The 24594-nt window shown below is 35.9% G+C and overlaps 2 protein-coding genes across 2 annotated transcripts; one reads left to right on the top strand and one right to left on the bottom strand.

Annotated features, from left to right (window-relative positions):
• The first annotated feature begins 4628 nt into the window (after positions 1-4628).
• On the top strand, positions 4629-6665 carry LOC149386008 (polyphenol oxidase, chloroplastic-like). Its single transcript, XM_089626084.1, has one exon. The coding sequence runs from the start codon at positions 4692-4694 to the stop codon at positions 6444-6446; it is 1755 nt and encodes a 584-aa protein (XP_089482210.1). The 5' UTR covers positions 4629-4691; the 3' UTR covers positions 6447-6665.
• A 12538-nt stretch (positions 6666-19203) lies between these two features.
• On the bottom strand, positions 19204-21227 carry LOC149386007 (polyphenol oxidase I, chloroplastic-like). The gene has a single exon (XM_089626031.1). The coding sequence runs from the start codon at positions 21200-21202 to the stop codon at positions 19427-19429; it is 1776 nt and encodes a 591-aa protein (XP_089482157.1). The 5' UTR covers positions 21203-21227; the 3' UTR covers positions 19204-19426.
• Positions 21228-24594: the final 3367 nt, after the last annotated feature.

The following is a 24594-nucleotide window of genomic DNA, read 5'->3' as shown; positions in this document are numbered from 1 at the left end:
TGTACTGATTTGAAAATAATCGGAAAATATTATGTATTTCATAAATATATTTTTCGATTAAAAATTTAGATAGAAGAAACATAAACCTAACTTTTCAAAAAATAATCAACGCAAAAACATACTTTTTGAAACCAGGGCAAGCGTTTTAAGAAACCATTTTCAAAGAATCCGAACCAGATAGAAAAGAAAACATACCTAATTAGAGCTACGAATTTCCAAACAAAGAGATGGATGGGGGAGAGAAAGCAGAGAAGAAGCGTTAAAAGAAGAAGAGTGGATGTTTAAAATATGGCTTAATTAAACCCTAAAAACTCAAACCCTAATCTTACTTTTAATCTTAATATATTAATAATTACTATTATTGTATTTATATAAAATATACGTACACGGTTGATCATATATATAAATAACTTATATATATATATTTATATGTATATATATATATATATATATAACTAACGTAGAATAACTTATATAAAAACAAACTGATAATAACTTATATTATATTACATTATATAAAAAAACAAACTGATTATATATATATATATAAGTATATATATTTCATGTAACTTTAATACATAAGCATATATATAAGTAACTTTTATATATATATATATAATATATATATATATATATAAACGTAAAATGACTTATATTTATTATGTTATATAAAATAAAGTAATATGTATATATATTATTTACATATATACACGTTAACTTTAATTTGCTATAATATATATATATATATATATATATATATATGTTAAGTATGTATATATACACACATAACTTATTTGTAATGTATAACTTATATATATTATATCCACATTTTGTAATCTAAAGAGTATATTAAGAATTCAAAAACACACCAAAGCACACATAAAAACTAAAACTTCAAAAACAACCACATAAATAAATCATTCACTACTACTTTTTTTTTTTTAAAAAATACTAACGTCACTCAAACACCAAAATTTTAGCTTTTTAATAAAGTTTAAAATTTGGGATTTCACAGAGACAACTTCCTTGTTCGATCACCGCGCGGACATACGGTCCGGCCATAGACCGAACTGCGGACCGATTTTCGTGTTGATCCATTTTCAGGCATTAACAAAGTCTTTAACCGATTATATTATATCATATAATATATATAGCACATACACAGATTATATTAAAGTCGGTCTACCAAGAACTATTTTTGAAGTTGGTTAAGCATCATCACATTCGCAAGTATTTATAGGAAGACTTTTTTCCTTTAAATAACTTAGAAGAAGACTTATCTTCCTTCTTACGAGGAATCTTGTTCAAAATGGTAATTTGAAAACAAGATTGCTTCTCCTCACATGTTTTGGGGGGAAGCATTCTTATTTTCATCACGCATGTGGTAGAGTGCAATTCTTTCATTCGGTAATACCGTTCGATTGAGGAGAATATGGTGGAGTGACTTCATGAATAATTCCATGTTGTGCACAGAAGGTACCAAATAGTTCAATATATTCACCTCATCGGCCACTTCGCACCATTTTAATATTCATATTAAGTTGGTTCTCAACTTCCAATTTGTATATGGCAAATTTCTCAATTGTCTCGTCTTTATTCTTAAGCAAATATACATAACAATATTTTGTACAATCGTCAATGAATGTCACAAAATATTCATTATCACCTCTCATTGGCATTAATTTTAAATCGCATAGAATAGTATGGATTAAGTCAAGGGATTCCTTATTTTTTCAACATTATGAAAGGAAGTTCTCGTTAATTTTGCTTCGACACAAATTTCACACTTGTGTTTTGAGTCAATATTAAATTTTGGAATACAATCCAAATTAATTAATTTTCTCAATGTGTCATAATTCACATGATCTAGTCTACCATGCCATAAACTGTGACACTCAAACGTATAAGCGGAATAATTATTCTCATTAATTTCTTTGGCTATAATGGCGATTACGTTCATCTTAAATATGTCATATCATTGCCCACATACATCCCATTCTTGGAGAGTACAATCTTTTGAGATTCAAAAACCCTTTTAAACTCATGGTTACAAAGCAAGGTCCCAGAAATGAGATTTTTCCTAATATCAGGCACATAGAGAACATTCTCGAGCTTTATATCCTTCCTAGAGGTAAGCTTTAGGATGACGTCGCCCTTCCCTTTGAATTAAAATAGTAGAGTTGCCCACGTACTGCTTTTCCCCATCTTCAAGCAAATCGAGGCCGGAGAAAGGATTCTTGTCAGAGCGGATGTGGTGGATCGCTCCAGTGTCCAACCACTACTCATTGGGGTTTGAGTCCATCAGTTCACTTCGGAGACCATAGCGACGAGGAGGTCTTCATAACCCTTCACGACATTGGCTTCTTTCTTCTACTTCTTATTCTTTTGCAGCTTTCTACAACCCGCGTCACGATGACCTTCTTTTTCATAATCAAAGCATTTATCAATAAATTTTGGTTGATAGTTCTTCTTGAACGTCTCTTCCTTTACCCCAAGCTTGTTGGCGAGTTTCTTTCCTTTCGAGCTCTCGTCGTTTTCAACGATGTTGGTCTTCTCCGAAGTTGTGTTGAACCTCTTGTCGGAGTCATGGTTGTCCTCTTCAATTCAGAGACGAACAACCAAGTCTTTAAAACTCATCTCTTTTCACTTGTGCTTGAGATAGTTCTTGAAGTCCTTCAACCCTGCATGCAATTTCTCGACGACCGAGGAAACTTGGAATGATTCTCTAATGGTCATCCCTCCGGCTTGAATCTCGTGGATGATAAGTTGCGGCTCTCGCACTTGACTCACCACGGTCTTCGAATCCACCATATGAAACTCGAGAAAGTGGCCCACAATATACTTCTCAGATCCCGCGTTCTCAGTTTATATTTTTAATCTAAAAAATCTCAAAGCTCTTTGGAGGTGCTATAAATATTATATAGCTAGTCGTTAAGATTATTCATCATATAATTTTGATACAAGTAGTTGAAATCTTTTTACGCGCTAAACGCCATTAGCATTTGTGGATCGGTTTCTTCCTCGTGAAGAGTCGGTGGATCTCCGGTCAAGAACCACTCAAGACAGATTGATGTTAGGTAGAAAAACATATTTGTTGCCAACGCTTGAAGTTCAGCCCCGTGAACTTCTTGGGCATCTCGTCCAGCGTAAACGCGGTGGACACGCGTGCCACATAACTGCTTGGAGCGAGACTCACAGATCCGTTCCCAGTCATAACCATCATCGAGGTATGTCTCACCGTGGTGGAGACTTGAGTCGCATTCACATTTGGGTTGTTCACCACATTGGGAGTCTCAGTGACGTTCCCATCATCATTTGTGATTATCGTGTCATTAGTCACGTCTACAATATAAATCAACACTATTAGTTCGTTGAATATTTCAAAGATGGGAAATAAACAACCACAACTTTGTAAATCGCCCAAGCAAGCAAATTGTCTAACCAATATTGCTTTAAGATTGTTAGCATTATTTGAAAAATTGCGAAAAAAGGACAATTTGCAAACGGCTTTGAAAATATATTAACAAAAAGTAATAATATAATCAATAATAGTAGACAAAAATAAAAATGATTATAAATTAAAACACAAAATTTTAACCAAAAATAAAAACAAAGGTGTGATCGGGGCTCTTTAGACGATCTCCTTAAAGCAATATTGCTCTCCCACCGGATGCTAAAAATAATGAGGAAGAGCTTTCCAAGATACATCAACGATGAGACGGGCGATGCACCGCAATGTACAACTCCGGCTAGCAGAACTCTGTGTCTGACCCTACCACCATACTACAAAGTAAAATATAGGAGAAATGTTTTATTAATACCTGATAATTAATTCAAATATTTTGTTTTATACTTACTAGTTTAGATAAACTGTCTTTGTAAAAAATACATTAATTAAAACAACATTCTTGAAAAAAAAATTACAATAAATTAACAGTCATTAATTATTATTTACGATGGACTTCAAAATTAACTACTACGATTAGTTTTTCTAATTGTATAGTGTTTGTTATTTGTTAAGACTTACCACTACAAATTCTATTAACAGATAAAATGGCAACCAAGTTCTAGTTATTTTTTAAAATTATAATTTTAGAATTAGTCTTTGTTGTTTACTAAGATTTAATTACCACTATAAATTCTATTTAACAGATAAATTTGCAACCAAATTCTAGTTATTTATAAAATGATAATTTTAAGAAGATTATGTCATAAACGAGAGAGAGAGAGAGAGAGAGAGAGAGAGAGAGAGAGAGAGAGAGAGAGAGAGAGAGTATCCATAAATAGGGCTAATTATTTAGAAAATGGGACATGAATTAATTTATCATATTTTGTTGTTGATCTTAATTTTTTTATGTTTTTTTTTAAATCGTTTAATTTCTTTTTAATGAAGTTATTTTGAAACTAGTAATTAACCATAAGAATGTAAGAATATCGAATCCTTATTAATTGATTCATTTTGATTTTAGGAAAAATTAATCAAATATTAACTAATTTAAAAATAATATTTAATATAATAACTAGTACGCCCCTAAATGAGTATATTTAATTATTTAGCACGTGTTAAAAGACTCCAACTTCATTTTTCCTATTCTTTATTTTTCTCTCTCATTTCCCTATGTCCCGTCCAAGCTTATAAGAAGGGGCTCTCCCACGCCATATTCGCACATCCCTAGAAAACCCTAGAAAGCATGGCTTCACTATCTCTCACGCCATCCCTCGCAACCACATTCCGTCTCTCCTTTCAAACGTCCAAACACCCTCATAGTAGATCGACAAAGGTCTCTTGCAATGCCTCCGAGAACGACGAGAAGAGGTCACTAGACCGCCGAGACGTGCTCCTGGGCCTGGGAGGGCTGTACGGCGTCGCAGGCCTGGCCTCGGGCTCGCTGCCCGCCGCTGCCACTCCGGTCCCGGCGCCGGACCTCTTTACCGCCAAAAGGGTTCCCGACGACCTCCCGAAAGGGGTGGTGACGGAATGCCGTGCCCCGGCTTCCCGCTACGTCGACTTCACCCTCCCAAGACGGCCCGGGCTCCGCGTGAGGCCCGCGGCTCACATGGCCGACGACTACTACGTGGAAAAATACGAGGAGGCTCTGCGGCGAATGAAGGCCCTCCCGGACGACGACCCGCGAAGCTTCTCCCAGCAGGCCAAGATCCACTGCGCCTACTGCAACGGCGGGTACGACCAGGTCGGGTTCGGAGATCTCGACATCCAGGTCCACCACAACTGGCTCTTCTTCCCCTTCCACCGCTGGTACCTCTACTTCTACGAGAGGATCCTCGGCAGCCTCATCAACGACCCGACCTTCGCGATCCCCTTCTGGAACTGGGACGCCCCGGGCGGGATGACCATGCCCGAGATGTTCACCAGAAACCGTAGCTCCCCGCTGTACGACGAGTTCCGGAGCAAGGCTCACCAGCCTCCGTACGTTCTGGACCTGAACTACAACTACAGGGACGCGGCCAGCAACGTGGCTCTGCCGAGAGACGAGCAGATCGAGGAGAATCTGCAGACCATGTACACCCAGATGGTGTCGGGCGCGAAGGCTCAGGAGCTCTTCTTCGGGACCAAGTACCACGCGGGGGAGCCGCTGGTGAAAGTCCAGGGGAGCATCGAGAACTCGCCGCACACGCAGCTGCACGTGCTGTGCGGGTCGGAGAAGAGCGACATGACCCCGAACGGAGAGGACATGGGCAACTTCTACTCGGCAGGGCGGGACCCGATGTTCTACGCCCACCACGGCAACGTCGACAGAATGTGGTCTCTGTGGAAGCAGCTCCCGGGGAAGAAGCGGAGGGACTTCAGCGACGAAGACTGGCTCGACTCGGCCTTCCTGTTCTACGACGAGAACGCCAAGCTCGTGAGGGTCAAGGTCCGCGACTGCCTCGACACGCGCCCCCTCGGCTACGTCTACGACAGCGTCCCCATCCCCTGGCTCTACAAGAAGTCCAAGCCCCAGCACAAGCGGGTTCCCAAGTGGCTCAAGCACCACGGCATGGCCCGCGCCGCCGACGTCAAGAGGCTCGCTCTCTCGGATTTTCCGGTCACCTTGGAGGACTCTCCGGTGACGGTGATGGTTTCGCGCCCCAAGAAGGGGAGGACCGACGAGGAGAAGGAGGAGGAGGAGGAGGTTCTCGTCGTCCGGGGTATCGATTTCGATCCGAAGGTCGCCGTGAAGTTCGACGTTTACATCAACGACGAGGACGACGTGGCCGGGAACATCCGCCCGGGAAGCACCGAGTTCGCCGGCACCTTCGGGAACGTGCCTCACAGCGCCGGCCACAACACTGACAATCCGGCAAAGATGTCTATGAAGTTTGGGATCACGGATCTGTTGGAGGAACTCGGAGTCGACGACGACGAGAACATCGCAGTCACTTTGGTCCCCAAGACCGGAGATCCTATCACCATTGATGGACTCGAGATTGAGTTGATGACTTGAACGCGGCGTCTTTCTGAGGTCTATTTTTTTATTATTGTTTGTGTTGTTTTATATATTTCGTGGTGCCTGCATTACAGTACGTGATCTTAAGTCTAAATAGCTGTTTTTGTTGTCTCGTCGTGTTATCAAACTGCACTATAGTTGTAGTTGGTTAAAGTTAGACGAGAAGTTTGTGTACTAATAATAAATCGTTCGATTAATTAAATAAATGTTATGAAATTTTGTCCAATTAGTCTAGGTGTTATCCAAGAATTTTTTTTTTAAAATTAAACTTATGTTAATGATTATTTCATATAATCCAAATATTAGTGATAAAAAAAAGTCACAAAATGTCAGTAAGAGAGAGTGCGTATAGAAATATATTAAGATAAAACTAATTACATGTCGGGTTGGTAATACTGTTTAATTTGCTAAATTTTATTTACGAACAAAACATAAAATTATAAAATGACGTTGTATGCAGTACTTTTTTTTATCGTGGTTTAACTAATAATTAAAATTAGTCACTCAAATTATTAATTGACCTAAATAAATATAAATTTATTTAGGCTGATTTTAATTTAAACACTAAATAACAAATATTAATTGTATACTTTTGTTAATAATGAACTTAATTTTCTCTCTCTTCATAATGGTTAAAAACAAATAATGCTAATTTTTTTGTTTGTTTATAATGATTAATAACAGTTCATTAAATAAATAGTCTTTTATAATTGTTTATAGTATTGAGTACATTAAAGAATGAAAGCTTACTCATAAATAATATAAAGTCATACATATATGTACGTGTTTATCATAGTTTATAATGGTTATCATAGGCTAAATAAATGTCTAAAAATATAATGAATAGAAATGATGAATCATAAATACAAAAAATAAGCAGAGCTAACGAAATACATTGTACAGGGTAATGACACTACGTGGCTAAAAAAGAAACCATAAAATACCCTTATTTTTTAATGCTCTCTTTCTTGGACTTCACATTGCTGACGAAGAAAAATGGTGTTAAACTACTATTGCGCCGTTGTACACCTAAAAAAGTGTAGGTCTAATTCAGATCTAAAATACAATTAAAAAAATAAAATGTCAGACAATTATATAAAGAACAAAACTACACATTGCTAGTCGATAAGACACATTTAATATACTCCCATTTTCGAATACATAGAGCGCGAAGTTTGTGAGCATAAATATTCATGATTGACTCAACACAGACCCGAATATGAAACCATGCATATTACAAGTGTGAACTTAATTCACATAGAAAAACTAATTAAAAGTGGAGGGATACCACAGAAAAAACTAACTAAAAAGTGGAGAGATATAAGAGAATATTTCACATATCCCCACTCGGCGTAGGACATTCTAATAACCATGATTTTAAACTTTGTGCAATGCTCTTATTTTTAACATTGTTTGATAATCGTGACGTTGTTTTGACAAAAAAGAAAGATTAGATTAGTCAAGATTTATGCGCAAATAGTTGTTCAAAATTATTGGGTCACTTTAGTCATATATTCTTTCCAGGACGAATCGAACTAAATTTATTATTATAAAAAAAATAATTTATGATCTACGGCATCAAGTAAATATTTAATTACAACTTTTCATTGCGACAACAGCCTACAATAATTAGCTTAAATTATAATATAATGCACATTAACGTATTATATCCTTTGTAGTATCAGATAATATTATATCACTATTTTTACACATTGATTAATCTTCAATAATGACCGATACAGTCCCATCACATTCATAACTACTGCGCATGATATGCGGCTGCAACTTGCATTAACCAATTTACGCAGCCTACTTTTCTAACCAACCCTATGTTAGTCAACTTACGAGTACGACTGTTATTTAAATTATATAGTATAAATAATACGAAGATAATACGCGATACTACACTGAAAAATCTTGTGTAAGTACTTTTTGCAAGTTAACTTTCCCTTTCAAAACTTGCTTTTTCTAGTTTTATATATTATTTGGATTACGTTCATTTATTGCTGTTGTCATGATAAAGAGCAGCGTTACCCTAAAATCAATGCAAACTTTTATCTAGTACAGCCGAGTTTATATCGAATTGTAGACTGAAAACACATAACAGTACAATTACGAGTTGGGGGCTCCCAAATTCAAAAACAATACATGTAAATTTGAGTGGGCGTTTGGGTTCGTCCTTGAATACCACTTGCTAGAATTATTTAAATTATTGATGTCCTATAAATTTATATTAGTGGTAGTGACCCATAGTTCTACCAGTCAAATAATTACTATTTATATAAAATTTACGTCTGAAAAAGACTATTTACTTGAAATTTATCAAATGTTAGTTATTTAGCATTATCAAACATTTATATTGATTATTTTCTTAATGGACCAAAAAAAAGTTGCAGTTCAATAATTAAAAAAAAACCTCTTAATAATAACTAATGGTTATTAATAACTATATGCAATTCAAAAAGAAAAAAAAAAAAACTAGAATCCCAAAAGTTATTACATAAGCCCATAAATTCAATAACACTTATTATTGTTTGATAACTATATGCAATTTAGAAGAAATTAAAAAACACAAAAACCCAAATGTTACTGCAAAAACTAGAAATTTATTGATAGTTATTATAACTAATTATTAATTATATGCGATTGAAAATATAAACAAAAACCCAAATGTCACTACTGTTGAGTAATCCCAAACTCGGTAACTCAAAAACTCACCGTGACACCCGCTGGTAACCAAGGATCGTGGAACAAAATATAATTTGTAAGAACTTGAGAAAGTAGGCCACAAATTAAAGCTAGGATGAGTGACATAGATCAACAATGAGTGAGAGGTTTGAGTGAAGAAGGAATCAAGACCAAGAGAAGAAAACGAAGAGAAGACGAATAATCCGAAGAGAAGACGAAGAATTCGACAAGACGACGAGAATAATTAACATAATCACCAATCCGAAGGACTCTCGAGATCCGAGAAAATTTGACCCGCACAGTGCGAGATCGAGACACATTGCAAGCTCGCATCCCGATGCGTGTCCCGTGAATGTTATCCGAGAAATCGCATTAACAGATAATTAAGGTGGTGTGCCAGCTCATCTATGGTCAAGTAGTCAAGCTTAGCTGTTAGCTTAGTTAGACGGTTAAGCCATGATGGCATTGTTATAATTATGTGAAATAGTCACTTGTAGCTCATTAGCAATACATATTACAGTTTGTGAACATTGTATCAGTAATGAAGAGATTGTTTCGTTCACAACCTTCTTCTCATCCATTCTCTCGTTCTTGAATCTCTTCGTCCAATATCAAACTCTAGCAATTTTAAATTATTTTCTGATTTGAATAAATAAATTAATTCCTTAATTAGCTATACCTAAATATTAGTGTAAGAAATTTGAAAATCAATTACGATTTTTTTATGTCTCAAGTTTTCTATATACCCAATAATTATTCTATACAAAATAAATGGCTTCACCTAGCTATCATATCATTTAAATGGATAATTTTCAATCATAACCAAAATGTTGGCTAAAATGTAATTGACATATATTTCAAATAAGAGAAAAAATTCATTAAATCTCCCAAAAGTCTATAACTTAAGAGAAATAGATAGATGCTTTTTTATTAATTAGGTTTAAGTTTTTTTTATATGTTTTTAAGCAAAATGCCTACAATTTTCTAATTTTTTTACACTATTAACTTAAAAATCTAATGTGACCGATCGACCCAATATCACACAAAGAAAATGGGATTTCTCTTTGATTTGTAAACAAAAAGAATTATAATTATGAGACAATTAGATCAGTAATTCAATAGTCCATACTACTTTTAAAAAATACTCAAAATTTTATTTTATTTAAAAAAATAACTCATCAGGTCGAAGTTAATTAAATTAACTGTTCAATTAAGTTAATTAAATTAACTGTTCAATTAATTTAATTAACTGAAAAATTAATTTAATTACCTTCGAATTGATAAATTATTTTTCTAATAAAATGAAGCTTGTACTAGATTTTAAAAAGAAGTAAATGATTGGGTAGTTGCAATAAATATTTCATAATTATTTGTTTTATTTATTACCGTCAAATCAGCTCGCACCCAGAACATTAACTGGCGCAGTACAATGGCTATCTGCTATAAGTGACCATCGCTTTTAATACTTCCTGTGCATATGGCCCCAATTACGAAATTGGACTGTCATTTTGCCAACTAGTATGCCTACATATTTGGCTCACGTTTTAAGTAAGCTGGCTGAATTGTGCACATTTAATGGTTGGATTGGTACAAAATAATGCACATAACCTAAGAAATCCAGTCTCCTTGTTCCGAATATGATATAATTTTTTTTATAAATAAACAGTCACTTAGCTAAAAGAGCCTTAATTCTCAAACTATATATATTCAAAGGCCAGTATCTACAGTAACCAAATATTGGAGGAAGCACCCAAATCATAAAAAGTCTAATGCAAATTCATAATCACAGCTATGCGAGAACTTGAAGTTATTAAATGATAAAATATCGAAACGTTGGACAAAAAAAATTGTGCTAGTTATGCCTTTGAAAGGTGATCTTTTTGAAAAAGAAAAGGAAAAAAAGAGGGTAATTTAGCGGGGCATTTTCTGATGTCTATCGTTTGATATTTCCGTTGTTTTTGTGCATCGTATGTATTTAAGTATGTACTCTATATGGCTGGCATAGTCTCGCCATGTTATCAAACTGCACTATAATTGCTGGTTTAATTAGACGATATATATGTATTTTTTTTTCTTTCTTTTTTTGACAGTCGATATACATGGTCTTAAAAAGGTCGAGAGGGGATAGTTAGAGAGAGAGAGAAACTATATCAACTAGTTAAATAGTTACTCGCTATTAAAATTATATCTAAATTATTTAAATAATTTAATAAATAGGTCAATGTATGCCTATGTTTCTATTATATGATGCATGTGTCAGGTCTTAATTTTAGCTATTTTTTTAAAATAATTTGACTAAAATTTTAACGCAGAAAGTTTGAACGGACTCTATGCCTAACTCTCCCTTAATATTTTTTTTTATATATTTAATAGTCTTATTTTTTTAATTTTTTATCTCGGAATATTTGATAGTCTTTCAAAAGAATCAGCGCATCATCTATGCCTACATGGCATGTGGGACTTATTGAAGTGAGATAGTCTCACATTGGTTGTGTGTGTAAATGAACATGTGTTTATATATTAGTTGAGCCTCTCCACTTAGTACCAATTGGTTTTTAAGATGGAATTTAATATGGTATCAGAGTCTTGTCCAATCATACAACTTGAATTTGGCCCGGCCCACACGAATGTGAGAGGAATTGTTATAACTTGACCTGGTCACGCTACGCGTGAGGGGGAGTATTGAACTGGGATAGTCCCACATTGGTTGTGTGTGTGAATGAACATGTATTTATATATTAGTTGAGCCTTTCCACTTAGTACCAATTGGTTTTAAGATGGAATTTAACAGAACTCGCTACCTTTTTCATTAAAATAGAAATATATAGCTTGGAAATTACTTTTCTATCAAAACAAGCATGACTACATTAAAACACAAAACACAAAAGAAGGATATTATATTACCGACTTTATCTGCCCAAAACAAGAACATATTAAAGGGGAAAAAGAATCACTGTAAAACAAATATAAGTAAGTCAACATAATTTTTTTTCAAATCTATTAAATAAATAGTCACATTTACAGTTAAAATATTGTTAAATTGTCAATGTTTCGTAAATTTTAGGTAAATAATCACTTTCATTTATTTATAGACGTAAATCTTAGGTAAATAATCACTTTCATTTATTAGTTCATTTCATCTTTATAGCTATTTATCTAAAATTTATGAAACGTCAGTTATATAACTATTCTAAACGTTTTAGTTGACTATTTACCTAATTTAATAGTCGTATCATCGTATGGGAACAAGAATACTTATAATTTTTTCGTTAATTTATAACTTGAAACATTTCCTTTTAAATAATAGTTTATGCTTGAAAATTTTTTTATTTTATTTTTTATTTTTTATGGTTTACCATCTGTATTTGATGATATGATATTTTTGGAGTGTTTATCATTGATATTAATGTTTGTGTAAGAAACATTTAAAAAAAAATAATTAAAGAGCTAGCTAGGAACCGGTTATTTTGGATAATTTAGACTCTGTGTTAAAAGTTCAGCATAACTATCTCGTAATTATATAGAAAAAATAGTTTAAATTAAGACAAGACACACCTACAACAGTGACGAAGCCAGAAAAGCTCATCAGGGGGGGTTAATTTGAAAAAAAAAATTCAGGGGGGATTTGATTGTAAAAAATTTATAAAAAATTGGGCCAAAAATATAAATTTTCAAAGGAAAAAAATGTAATTTTAAAAAACAATAGGACAAAATACGTTATCCGGTGCGACGAATGTCGCACCTAAAGCTTCAAATGTCGCACCTAAAGGTTTATTAGGTGCGACATTAGGTGCGACAGCGTCGCACCGGATAACCCGTCGCAGAAGGTATTGGGTGCGACATGTCGCACCTAATAAGTCCCCCTTTAGGTGCGACACTTTCAGGTGCGACTTATCGCACCTAATGCCCAAGTTATTTTCCTGCCAAATTTTATAAAATTGACGGGTAAATACATATCGGGTGCGACATTGTCGCACCGAATATGTTCGCGCCATGGTATTCGGTGCGACAATGTCGCACCGAATATGTTTGTTAAATTAAAAAAAAAATACAAAATTTACAAAATACAAAAAAAAAATACAAAATTAAAAAAGTAATTTAAAATTAAATAAAAATTAATTAACAAAATTCTAAATGAATTAGAAATAATATTCTGAAAATAGAATTCTTAATTAAAAATACAAATTCTTTCCAAAAAAAGCGAAAAAAATGAATTCCTAATTTTTTTTCCTATAAAACTTATCGATAGTAGAATTTCCTCTACCGAATAAGTTGCCAGAACTTCGAGAACCGCTTCCGCGTCCTCGTCCACCACTGCCTGACGCGCTGCCGCTCGTTCCACCGCTTCCGTAAGGACGGTCTCGCAAGTAATCCATAGAACCAGGCGTAGAACCCGGCGTGGAACCTGGCGTCTGCTGATCCGTACCACCTGGTTGCGATGCAGGCGGAGGTTGAGGAGTCGTGGGAGGCTGGTTGTGCTGCTGGCTGAGGAAGGCGATCTGTTGCCGCATCACTTGCAGCTCGGCTTGTTGGGCATCCATCTGAGCTCGCATCTCGGCAACCAATGGATCGGTCTGAGATGACGAACTTGATGAGCCTCCATCTAACGTTTGGGCAACACCCAACGATGACCTTGGGATCGAAGGCCCTAAACCGACTTTCCAGTCTCTGCGCACTCCCATAACATCGCGCATCGCGTACATCTCCGCAGCTTCTTGGGAGATCACGACGTTTTGCTCCTCCGCTTGCCGCAAAATATCTAACGTCTGGGCGGTGACTTGATCCTTCAAAATAAAACCACAAAAAACTTATCAGATAAGAAGAAATAAAGTAATTAAATATAGTAAAAAAAAAAAAAAAAACTTATGTATTGCGTCTTCGCGAAGTCCGTCGTCCACAATCCCTTAGCGTCATGGTGTTTTTCTGACCATATCGCTAAAGCCGAGCCTATACTCTCATCTTCTTTTCGCTGTAATTTTTCAACATTAAAATATGAATCACATATATATTGCATATTAATATTAAGAGACTTACGTTCCTCGAGCGATGACCAAAAAAACTAAGCGACTCTTGTCTCGCCTTCGTCTTCTTCATCTTCGAATTTTCCCGGTTGCGGAGAGATTTCGCCTGCAAGACATAAATTCGTTAAGTTTAATTTTAAGAAATTCGAATAACCATCGGAAGTTCAACTCATACCTTATGCTCCGGCGAGTCGAACGTCTCTATTGCTTTCAACCAGGCTTCCTGGTTATAGCCTTCGGGAGTTTCGTTTTTAGCGAGATCCTTACTCCCGCAAAATGTCTTGAAGAAGAGCTGCGATAACCTCGACTTCTGGCCACGGCGCATCCTCTTCGCATTGCAAATGATAGCCATATCAATCTCGTTGTGAATAGGATCTGCAGGCACAAGCTCGCCACTCTCGGGATGTTCATAAACGAAGTTATACTCGTTATGAATCGAGTTCATAAGAGCCGCCACACTCTGCGCAGGCACATGGTTCCAGTCTGGGAGGTCGACTGGAATGGTACTCTTGATCAGGTTTCCTAATCGGTTTTGGAACGTCCCGATCAACGGATTTTGCTCCCTGACGTCTTGGTAGAACGCCTGCGCAGTCTGATCGTAGCGAACTGTGTTCGCTCCAGGGGTCCCAACACCAGCTCTCGCAGAAACGACGCCAGTCGTTGGTCCCCGCTTCTTCGTCGGCATCTGCGGGGGGTTACGCTCTCCTCCTGATGGGTCCTGACCTGAAGTAGACATCCTCTTTTTTTTGTGTTGTCTAAAACTATCGGCTTCATCATCCCGAAAAGCACACAATTTTCAAACCGGAAAACATTAAGTTCCCGCACTTGAACTTCATTGACAGCTTTAGAATTCATTTTCTAAGAGTGAATTATTAGGAAATTAAGAGGTAAAATTGAGAGTGAATCGTTAATATTTGGAATTTAGAGTGAATTGTTATGAATTTGAGAGTGAATCGTTAATAGTTTTAGAGTGAATTGTTATGAATTTCGTTAATTGTTATGAATTTGAGAGTGAATCGTTAATAGTTTTAGAGTGAATTGTTATGAATTTTAGAGTGAATCGTTAATTGTTATTTGAAATTAACTTAACTAATTAAATCACATAAACATTTAAATTTCAATTCAAATAATTACGATAATATAAAACTAAACTAAATTAAACATTTCAATTCAACTTTACTAACGAAATTACTAAGTAACAATCACATAAACATTTCAATTTCAATTCAAATAATTACTATAATCTAAAACTAAACTAAATTAAACATTTCAATTCAACTTTACTAACGAAATTACTAAGTAACAATCACATAAACATTTCAATTTCAATTCAAATAATTACTATAATCTAAAACTAAACTAAATTAAACATTTCAATTCAACTTTACTAACGAAATTACTAAGTAACAATCACATAAACATTTCAATTTCAATTCAAATAATTACTATAATCTAAAACTAAACTAAATTAAACATTTTAGTTCAACTTTACTAACGAATTAATCTAACTACATATGATACTAATTAACTCAACATTTATTCCAATTTCAACATTTATTCATTTTAATTTCAACCATTTAACTCAATATTCTAATTTAAACATATATCCATTTCAAATTCAATTTCAATACTAATTAATTAATTAACCAATTTCAATACTAATTAATTAAAAAAATAACCACACGGCCAACTTAAATTTTCCAAATCAATCTCATCAAATTCCCAAAATTCCTCATAGCCTCAACAATGACAAACCTTTAGAATTCTCAACCAAGTTGCCCACCTAACCACACGCCCATGACAAAATTTCCAATGAAATTCGTCCAAAAAAATCAATCATAATTCAAACAAAAATTCTCAGTCAAAAACTCAGGCATCAAACAACTTAAAAACATCTTAAGAACATCAATCAATCCTCATAAAACAAAATCCCAAAAAAAAAAACCTTCAAACCCAAGAACACACAGATTCGGCCAAATCAATTCCAAACTCAGAAGTGAGAGCGAGAGAGAGATAGATAGATAGAGAGAGAGAGAGAGAGAGACGTACGTCACGGTGCCGGGGAGGTCACGGCGGCAGAGAGGTGCACGGGCGGCGGGGAGGTCACGGGCGGCGGGGGACGACCGGGCTGAGCTGAGGTGGTCACGGGCGGCGGGGGAAGACCGGGCTGAGCTGAGGTGGTCACGGGCGGCGCGGGGGACCTGCAAGTCGGAGAGTCAGAGAATAAGAGAGAGAGAGAGAGATAGAGAGAGAGAGAGAGATAGATAGAGATAGAGAGAGAGAGAGAGAGAGAGAGAGAGAGAGAGAGAGACGTACCTTGGTCCGGGTGGCGCGGGGAGGTCACGGCGGAGGAAGATAGATAGAGAGAGAGAGTGTGTGTTAGATAGAGAGGCGCACAGTTTGGGTGAGAGAAAGAAGACGCGCGGTATTTAAAATACCCTAAACTATTAGGTGCGACATTGTCGCACCCAATATGACTATTAGGTGCGACATGTCGCACCTAATGTGAAATTCCAGAACCAAAAATTTTCGGGGGGAATTTCTGACCGTTTTAAATTTTTTAACCCATTAGGTGCGACATATGTCGCATCTAATGGTATTAGGTGCGACAAATGTCGCACCCAATAGTATCAGGTGCGACAGTATCATATTGGGTGCGACAATGTCGCACCGGATAGCACTAATCATCAGCGAAATTTTTAGTCGCTTGGAGGATTTTCTGGTGCGACATGTAGCACCTAATATGTGCTTAGGTGCGACATGTCGCACCTAATACCCTTCCGCACCTAATATGTTAATTTGTAGTAGTGAAAGTGCAAAATTTTTTTTTTGAGGGGGGGCTTAAGCCCCTGCTGGGTCTATATTGGCTCCGTCACTGCCTACAATACTTATACTATGAGATAGTTATGCGTAAGTTGAGTTATATTTTGATATTTTAATAATAAATATAAAATATTTTGATAGAGGTTACCGATTTTACTATTTAAAACAAATCCTTCATTATTTTTCTCTTTAACAAAACTACAAGCACAAATACATAAAAACAACAAAAGAAAAGCATACAATTTAACAAAAAAATTTTACCCAAAAAAGAGTATATTTGAGTGGAAAAAATGGCCGTAAAATATAAATTACTAAGCTATCATAATAGATTAAATAATATTATGTGAACAAACCGAATTTTAATTAATTAACCCTAAGACCTATTTTAGTTTATGAAAAGCCAGGCAATATTAATGCTTTATAACATTTAATTAAATTAAATGAATTGTTTACACAATGAATTCTATATCAGTAATATTTTTTCTCTCAGCCTTCCATTATTACTTAAGTTTCACTATTTATAACCAGGTAGTTTGTTCTTGTTTTTAACGTTTCAGTTGCTATGGTCATGAGTTGAGACCCTACAATATGTCATTTACTAGCGTCAAACCAACTCGCATCCACTGAGCAAAAAAAATAAAAAACAAAAAAACCAACTCGCACCCAAAAATTAAGTATATCACCCGAAATATGGGTCCTTGGTACTGAGTACTGACACAGCTTTTAATATTTCCTTTGCACTAGGGCCCCCGATTAAGCCGTAGAATTTTTGAAACACGTTATCATATGATGCATATGGCAGAAACTACATTGACGGAGCCAGAAAAGCCTATTAGGGGAGGCTAATTTGAAAAAAAAAATTCAGGGGAGTTTGATCGTAAAAAATTTATAAAAATTGAGTCAAAAGTATAAATTTTCAAAGGAAAAAAATGTAATTTTTTTTTAAATGGGCAAAAAGTGCAAAATTTTTTTTTTGAGGGGGCTTAAGCCCCTGCTGGACCTATACCGGCTCCCTCACTGGCAGAAAGTAACGTACGCGATTCATGCAAATTAAGTTTTTATATATTTGACCCATGAAAATGAATAAAGTTGTTGGCTGAATTAAGCACATTCACTGTTCGGGTTGATACGATTAATTAGTATATAAGCTAACAAATCTGTGTCGATTAGATAAAAGAGACCCAATTGCAAAATTTGAATCATTCAAATGCCAGTATTATATTCACATCAATTTCGGAAGCATGCATGAAAAAAATAGTAGTATGACATTACGTAGTATCATAAGCAAGCGTGTGGAAGGAGCTGTCGGTACTGAAGCTTGCCAGAAATTTTGAGGAATTTGATAGGATAAATAAATAATAATAAAAAAAAAGAAAATTATTCAATAAGGAGGAGAAATTGTTGTGGCACAATATCACAGCCCGATTGTGGTTCGTAGAGGATATCGGACGAAGGTGGGGACGATGAGGTTGATGCAATGCTCTTGATCTGCTGAAGATTCTTCTGTACACAAATGCATATATGGGGAAGGAATTATGCATAATCATAGATTTGGAGCTTCGAGATAAAACTAAGTGGACAATGTCTGTGGTAGTGGCTTTTTAAAACTAATTACAAGAATAACATATCTAAATTTTTAGGGTGAAAATAAATTTTTTTAAATTGTAAATAATCATTTTTTTTTATGTTTATGTTTTTTTTTTTTTTTTTAAATTTTATATAAACTGTATACTGTTTTGAGATTAACTTAACTTTGTTTATTGTTTGCAGACTAATTTATATATAAAAAAGGCAACTGTATATAATTTGAGAAAAACTATAGATTTAAAACACCTACTATTTTATAAATATTGTTAAAAACCTTCTCTAGTTTTCCTTCAAGAAAGGAAAAAGAAAAAAAAAAAAAAGAAGGCTAGGGGCACAAGAAAGAAAGAAAAAAGAAGGTCCGAAATATAAACAAAGTCCATTTGGACCTTTCCCCAACGTAAGCCCAGTATTACAATCAGAGAACAATAATGGGCTTTGTCCGATACGTCACAAAGAAAAGGGACATTTATAATTATTTTTGCTTCCAAAACAGGAAATATATAATAAAAGTCTGTCTGGATCACTTATTTATTTATTATTTATTATTATTCACATAAAATTTTATTATTTTACCTAAGATATTGTTATATATACTAAGTCATCTTTAGAAATTGTTTCTACACTAGCCCCTAAACAATCGTTTAATTTTTAAACATTATTTCATGAACATTTTTTTAAAAAAAGGACATTAAGATATTTCGATAGATAGAAAGATACTTCTCGTCCAAACATCCAGCTAGGGCAGAGTTTGATAAGACGAGATTACGTCAGCAGCCCATACAGTAGCATGCAAATTACTACGGAACTACAACACACGACAAACAATAATAGATCTCCGACCAAGGCGGTATTGTAACTTCAAGAGATGAAGTCAATCTTGACTCCGCCAATGGTGATCAGGTCTCTGGTCCTCGGGAAAAGAGTGACGGCGATATCATCGTCGTCGTTTCCGGTGAGGTCATCCAGCAAGTCTGAGATGGCGAGCTTGAGCGAAATCTTGCCGTGCTTGTTGCCGGAGCTGTGAGGAACGTTCCCGAAGCTCCCGGCGTACTCAGAGCAGTCGGGTCCCTTGGTCCCGTCCTCGTCCTCGTCGTTGATGTAAACGTCGAACTTGACGGCGACGTTGTGGTCGAAGTCGATGCCCGTGACGACCAGAACCTCCTCCTCGTCTTCCTTCTCCTCCTTGCTCCTCCCTTTCTTGGGCCGCGGAACCATGACCGTCACCGGCGAGTCCTCTAAAGTCAACGGAAACTCCGACAGCGCGCGCCCATGCTTGAGGCTGCGGGACCCGAGGAGCCGCGGTTTCGTCGGGTCCCGCGAGGGCTTGGGCCTGCTTTCGCTCCATTCGATGGGGACATTGTCGTAGACGTAGCCGAGGCTTTGTGTGTTGAGGCAGTCGCGGACCTTGACCCTCAGGAGCTGCTTGTTCTCGTCGTAGAACATGAAGGAGGCGTCGAGCCAGTCGGGGTCCTTGATGTCCTCCCGCCTCCCCTTCCTCCTCTCCTCCTTCGGGAGGAAATCTTCCGCCGCCCTCCAGAGGCTCCACATGCGGTCGACGTTGCCGTGGAGAGCGTAGAAAATCGGGTCCCGCCCTGCCGAGTAGAAGTTCCCCATGTTCTCCCCGTTCTGCGGGCCGTCTTTTCCGGGCATCGGCTTCTCCGACCCGCACAGCACGTGGATGGGCGTGTGCGGCTTGGTCTCGATGGTGCCCGCGGTGAGAGTCTTGCCAGACGTCACCGCGTCCCCGGCGCTGTACTTGGCCCCGAAGAAGAGATCCGGATTTTTCGCCCCCGAAACCATCTGCCGGTACATGGTGCACAGATTCAACCTTTTCTGCTCCTCGTCGGACCTTGTCGGGTTCTTGTCCTTGTGCTTGTAGTCGTAGTCCAAGTCCATCACGTACGGAGGCTGGTGAGCCTTGCTCCGTAGCTCGTCGTACAACGGGGAGCTAGGGTTTCTGGTGAACATCTCGGGCATGGTCATCCCGTCCGTAGCGTCCCAGTTCCAGAAGGGGATCGCGAAGGTGGGGTCGTCGATGAGGCTGCCGAGGATCCTCTCGTAGAAGTAGAGGTACCATCTATGGAAAGGGAAGAAGAGCCAGTTGAAGTGGACCTGGATGTCGCTGTCGTCGTAGACCTGGCGGTACCCGCCGTTGCAGTAGGCGCAGTGGACCTTGGCCTGCTGGGAGAAGCTTCGCGGATCGTCGTCCGGGAGAGCCTTCATTCGCCGCAGAGCCTCCTCGTACTTGGCCACGTAGCCGGGGCCCGCCATGTGGGCCGCGGGCCTCACGCGGAGCGTTGTCCAGCTGTTATGTTGAGAGGGTTGGAAGTCGACGAAGTTTGCGGTCGGGGCTCTGCAATGTTCTTTCACGCCGCAAGGGAGGGCATCGGGAATGTCCCTGGCGGAGTAGAGGTCAGGGGCGAGTATTGGGCTCGCCATGGCCGCCGGAAGCCCAACGGCGCCGTACAGGCCTCCCAGACCCATCACCATGCCTCTGCGGCCCAGCTTGTCGTCCTCGTCGCCACCGTTGCACCGGATCTTTGAGCAACTGCGTGAGTGAGCTTTATGTTTAGTGTAAGATAGTGTGGTTGTGGGAGCTAGAAATAGGGATGGTACAAGAGATAGACTCGCCATGTTTTCGATGTTTGTTTGTATCAAGGTGTGTGTAGTAATGTGGTATACGAGACCCTTTTTATAGCCGTTTATAACCTAAAGGTGGTTCGTATAATATAAAGTAAACAAGTCTTTTTTTTTTCTTGCAGGTTATCAAGTAAAAAGTTATGGTAACTAAATTTGAGAAAAAAACAAACTTTGTAGTTCGACAATTATAGAACACGTGTCGAAATACACAATAGCCTCACCTAATTGCAGTTTAGAATCGTATTTTATAATACAAGTTCTTACGCCCCAATATGTATTTTTCATAATATTTGTGTGTATTAATATTTTAAATACAAATAATTAGATAATTAACCATATTTAAACTTTAATATTGCTATATAGTTATTCTTTTGTAAATGTTAGAGGAGTAGTTGCAAACAAAGGTGTCATTCCTGATTTATCTTTTCATTGAAATAAAAAAACGTGATAAGTTATTGCTGATTAAGGCTATGACTAATGCTAGTATACGTTGCTTTGAAATAACTCTATATGTAATAAAATCAAAACAATGATAACTCAATTGATCAATAAGTAATCTAAAGATATATATTACTTCATATGTTTTTGTGTGCAATATTCTTGATAAAAACTTACTAATTAAACTCAAACGAATCAAACCTGATTAATTGATTCCAAACTAATCAAGTTTCAAACTAACTATAACACTCAAAACTAGCTAATTGTATTAACTTATATTGTTTCAATAAGAGATTTACTACATGAAAAAATTAACAAAACTAAGTTACAAAACAAAGCAAATGACCAATGAGAAAATTAGTACTCGCTGAAAATAAGTTGTTGTCGATAATTGTTGAAATACTTCGAATTGAAAAATATCTTAAGTTCCAATTTTTGTATTTGTGACGGCATTGTTGTCGATGATATTTTAAAATTTGAAGGCATGCATAGACGTTTGTGCCGTCAAAGAAAGTCTATAGAAACTAATTTAGCATTGTATAATGCAAACTCTATTATGGAGTATTGTGAATAACGAGTTTCACCATTCACTTCCTCTTCCTCCATAATGATCAAGTAAAAAATTAAAGTTGAATTATAGACAGATGTCCTAACTGTTAACTACGAAATTTACATATTCGCTCTCAAATTTTGTTACCATGGCTATTTAGGGTTTTAAATATCGCACATATCTCACGATTTCTTGTCTATATCTAGCTTTTTTGGTTGTAAACTCTTATTGTTTCTCAGCTATCTATCAAACAATATATCGGTTAAAAGAAGGCAGCTACCCTTTGTAAAATAGACCGGAACTCGGCCAAAAACCGGAAGTTGGATATCATGTTACGCTAAATTGTCCACATACCGCTTGATGTATATATAATATATATTAGTGTCACTTCTCAAAAAAAATAAAAATAAATAATTAGACATATATATATATATATATATATATATATATATATATATTATAAGATACGGAACATATATATATATATATATATATATATATATATTATAAGATACGGAACATATATATATATATATATATATATTAGTACTAATATATGCATATAGAGTATTATACGCACTATATATATTAGTACTATATATATATATACGTAATACATATATAACTAGCTACTAAATATAATTAAACTAATCATAAATACAAAATAATAGGATATAAGATATAAAGATTTTCTATTAAAATCTGGTATCTAATCTCCATCAACACTGCAGCTATAATCGATGAAACTCATGATTCTTGTGTTTTTCTTGTTGAATCTTGTCGAGAATTTCCTAGAAACTCTTGAGATTCAGGTTGGTCTTTAGGGTTTATATATATATATATATATATATATATATATATATATATATATATATATATTTCTCATAATTTGATTTTGATTTTTTTTGGGTGATTATGTGTTTATTTATTAAATATTTCGATGAATTCTTGGATATATGTTGATTTCCTTTCAGATCCTTAAGTTTTGCCTTAATTACAACATGCTTTTGAATTTTCCAGTGAACCACACCGCTCCATATTTTCTGGCGACCTAATTTTTCCGAAAAAATTAATATTTTCTATCTTCGATACCTCATTCATTTTAATTTCATTTCCAATTCTCTTCAATAATAAAAAATAAAATAAAATCTTGATGAATATTGTACTGTTATACGATACGTTTAGTGACTATGTCAGTGATTCTTCAATATAGTACTATTCTTTAATGACATATAATCCATTGTCTTCAAGCCTAATATTTGTGCTTGTGGTAATGTACTACTCTAGTATTTAAAACTTGTTTTAAATCTCATTGTAGTATTTTGTGAACATCTATTTTAATTCTAAAACTTTTTTTTATTTTAATAATCATCTTGAAATGTCATTGAAATGTTTTTATTTTTATTTTTTTTATCCTGATTTGTATATGTTTTTTATTTGTGGCGGACGCAGGTAGAGGCATGAAGATGCCTTGTCCCCCCTCCAACTAAAAGTTTATTTAATTCTTGCGCCTTTAGTTTTAAACTTGTTTTTTTAATATATCTGCTCTAATTTTATTTACTATATATTATTTTATAAAATATATGTAAGTATCACGTTCATATAATTGGTATCTCACTAATTTTTTTATTTTATTTTTATTTTTTATCAATGTATCAGTAAGGGTATTTTAAATATCTAAGAAAGCTTGGTTATCTCAGTAAAATTGAGCTATCCATGTATCTGAATAAAAATCCGAATTTGAAAAGTATTTGAATCTGTGGGGTCTACTATAGAAGAAGGAGTTTCCTCTACCTCATTACTATACGTGAAAAACATGACTTGACTCTCTCATACACCATCCATGTTAACAACCACCACCAGCAAAGCAATAGAATAATTCCCTGCCGACAATGGTAAATGAGATGTCATTGTGTGCCTGTAAGGCAAACCTAAGACTAGCCATAGACATATATGTAATAATTTAATAATTCATTGGTTTTAGTTATTTATCAATATCAGTCTTGCTGGAATAGAAAACGGATCCTCAGCCCAATGTCACTATTCTGACGTCTTAATCGTCTTTTTTAACTTGACTCTCACGGTCATCTAACATCGTTAACATGCTGTGCTTGTAACTTTGTTGTCACGAAGCGAGGATGCCATTAGATTTTTTTTTTTTTTTTTTTTTTTTTTTAAAGACCGTATGAAGTCTTGAGATCTTAAGATTCTGAGTTGAGATTATTATTTTATTTTTCTTGAGAGAGAACCCTATCATATATTCTCTGTTGTCGCCGGTGAGTAATCTATTTGGAAATCGTCGTTCACCCCATTAAAGGGTACGATAGAGTTTTATTTTTATTTTTTACGAGCATGAATGGGAGCGACTACACATAGGATAACATGGCTTTAATTAATC

Source organism: Urtica dioica, chromosome 9, assembly GCF_054948205.1.
Source record: "Urtica dioica subsp. dioica isolate 48M chromosome 9, U.dioica_male_clone48M_v1_H2, whole genome shotgun sequence".
Lineage (NCBI taxonomy): Eukaryota > Viridiplantae > Streptophyta > Magnoliopsida > Rosales > Urticaceae > Urtica > Urtica dioica.
This window is presented reverse-complemented; position numbering and strand designations above follow the sequence as displayed.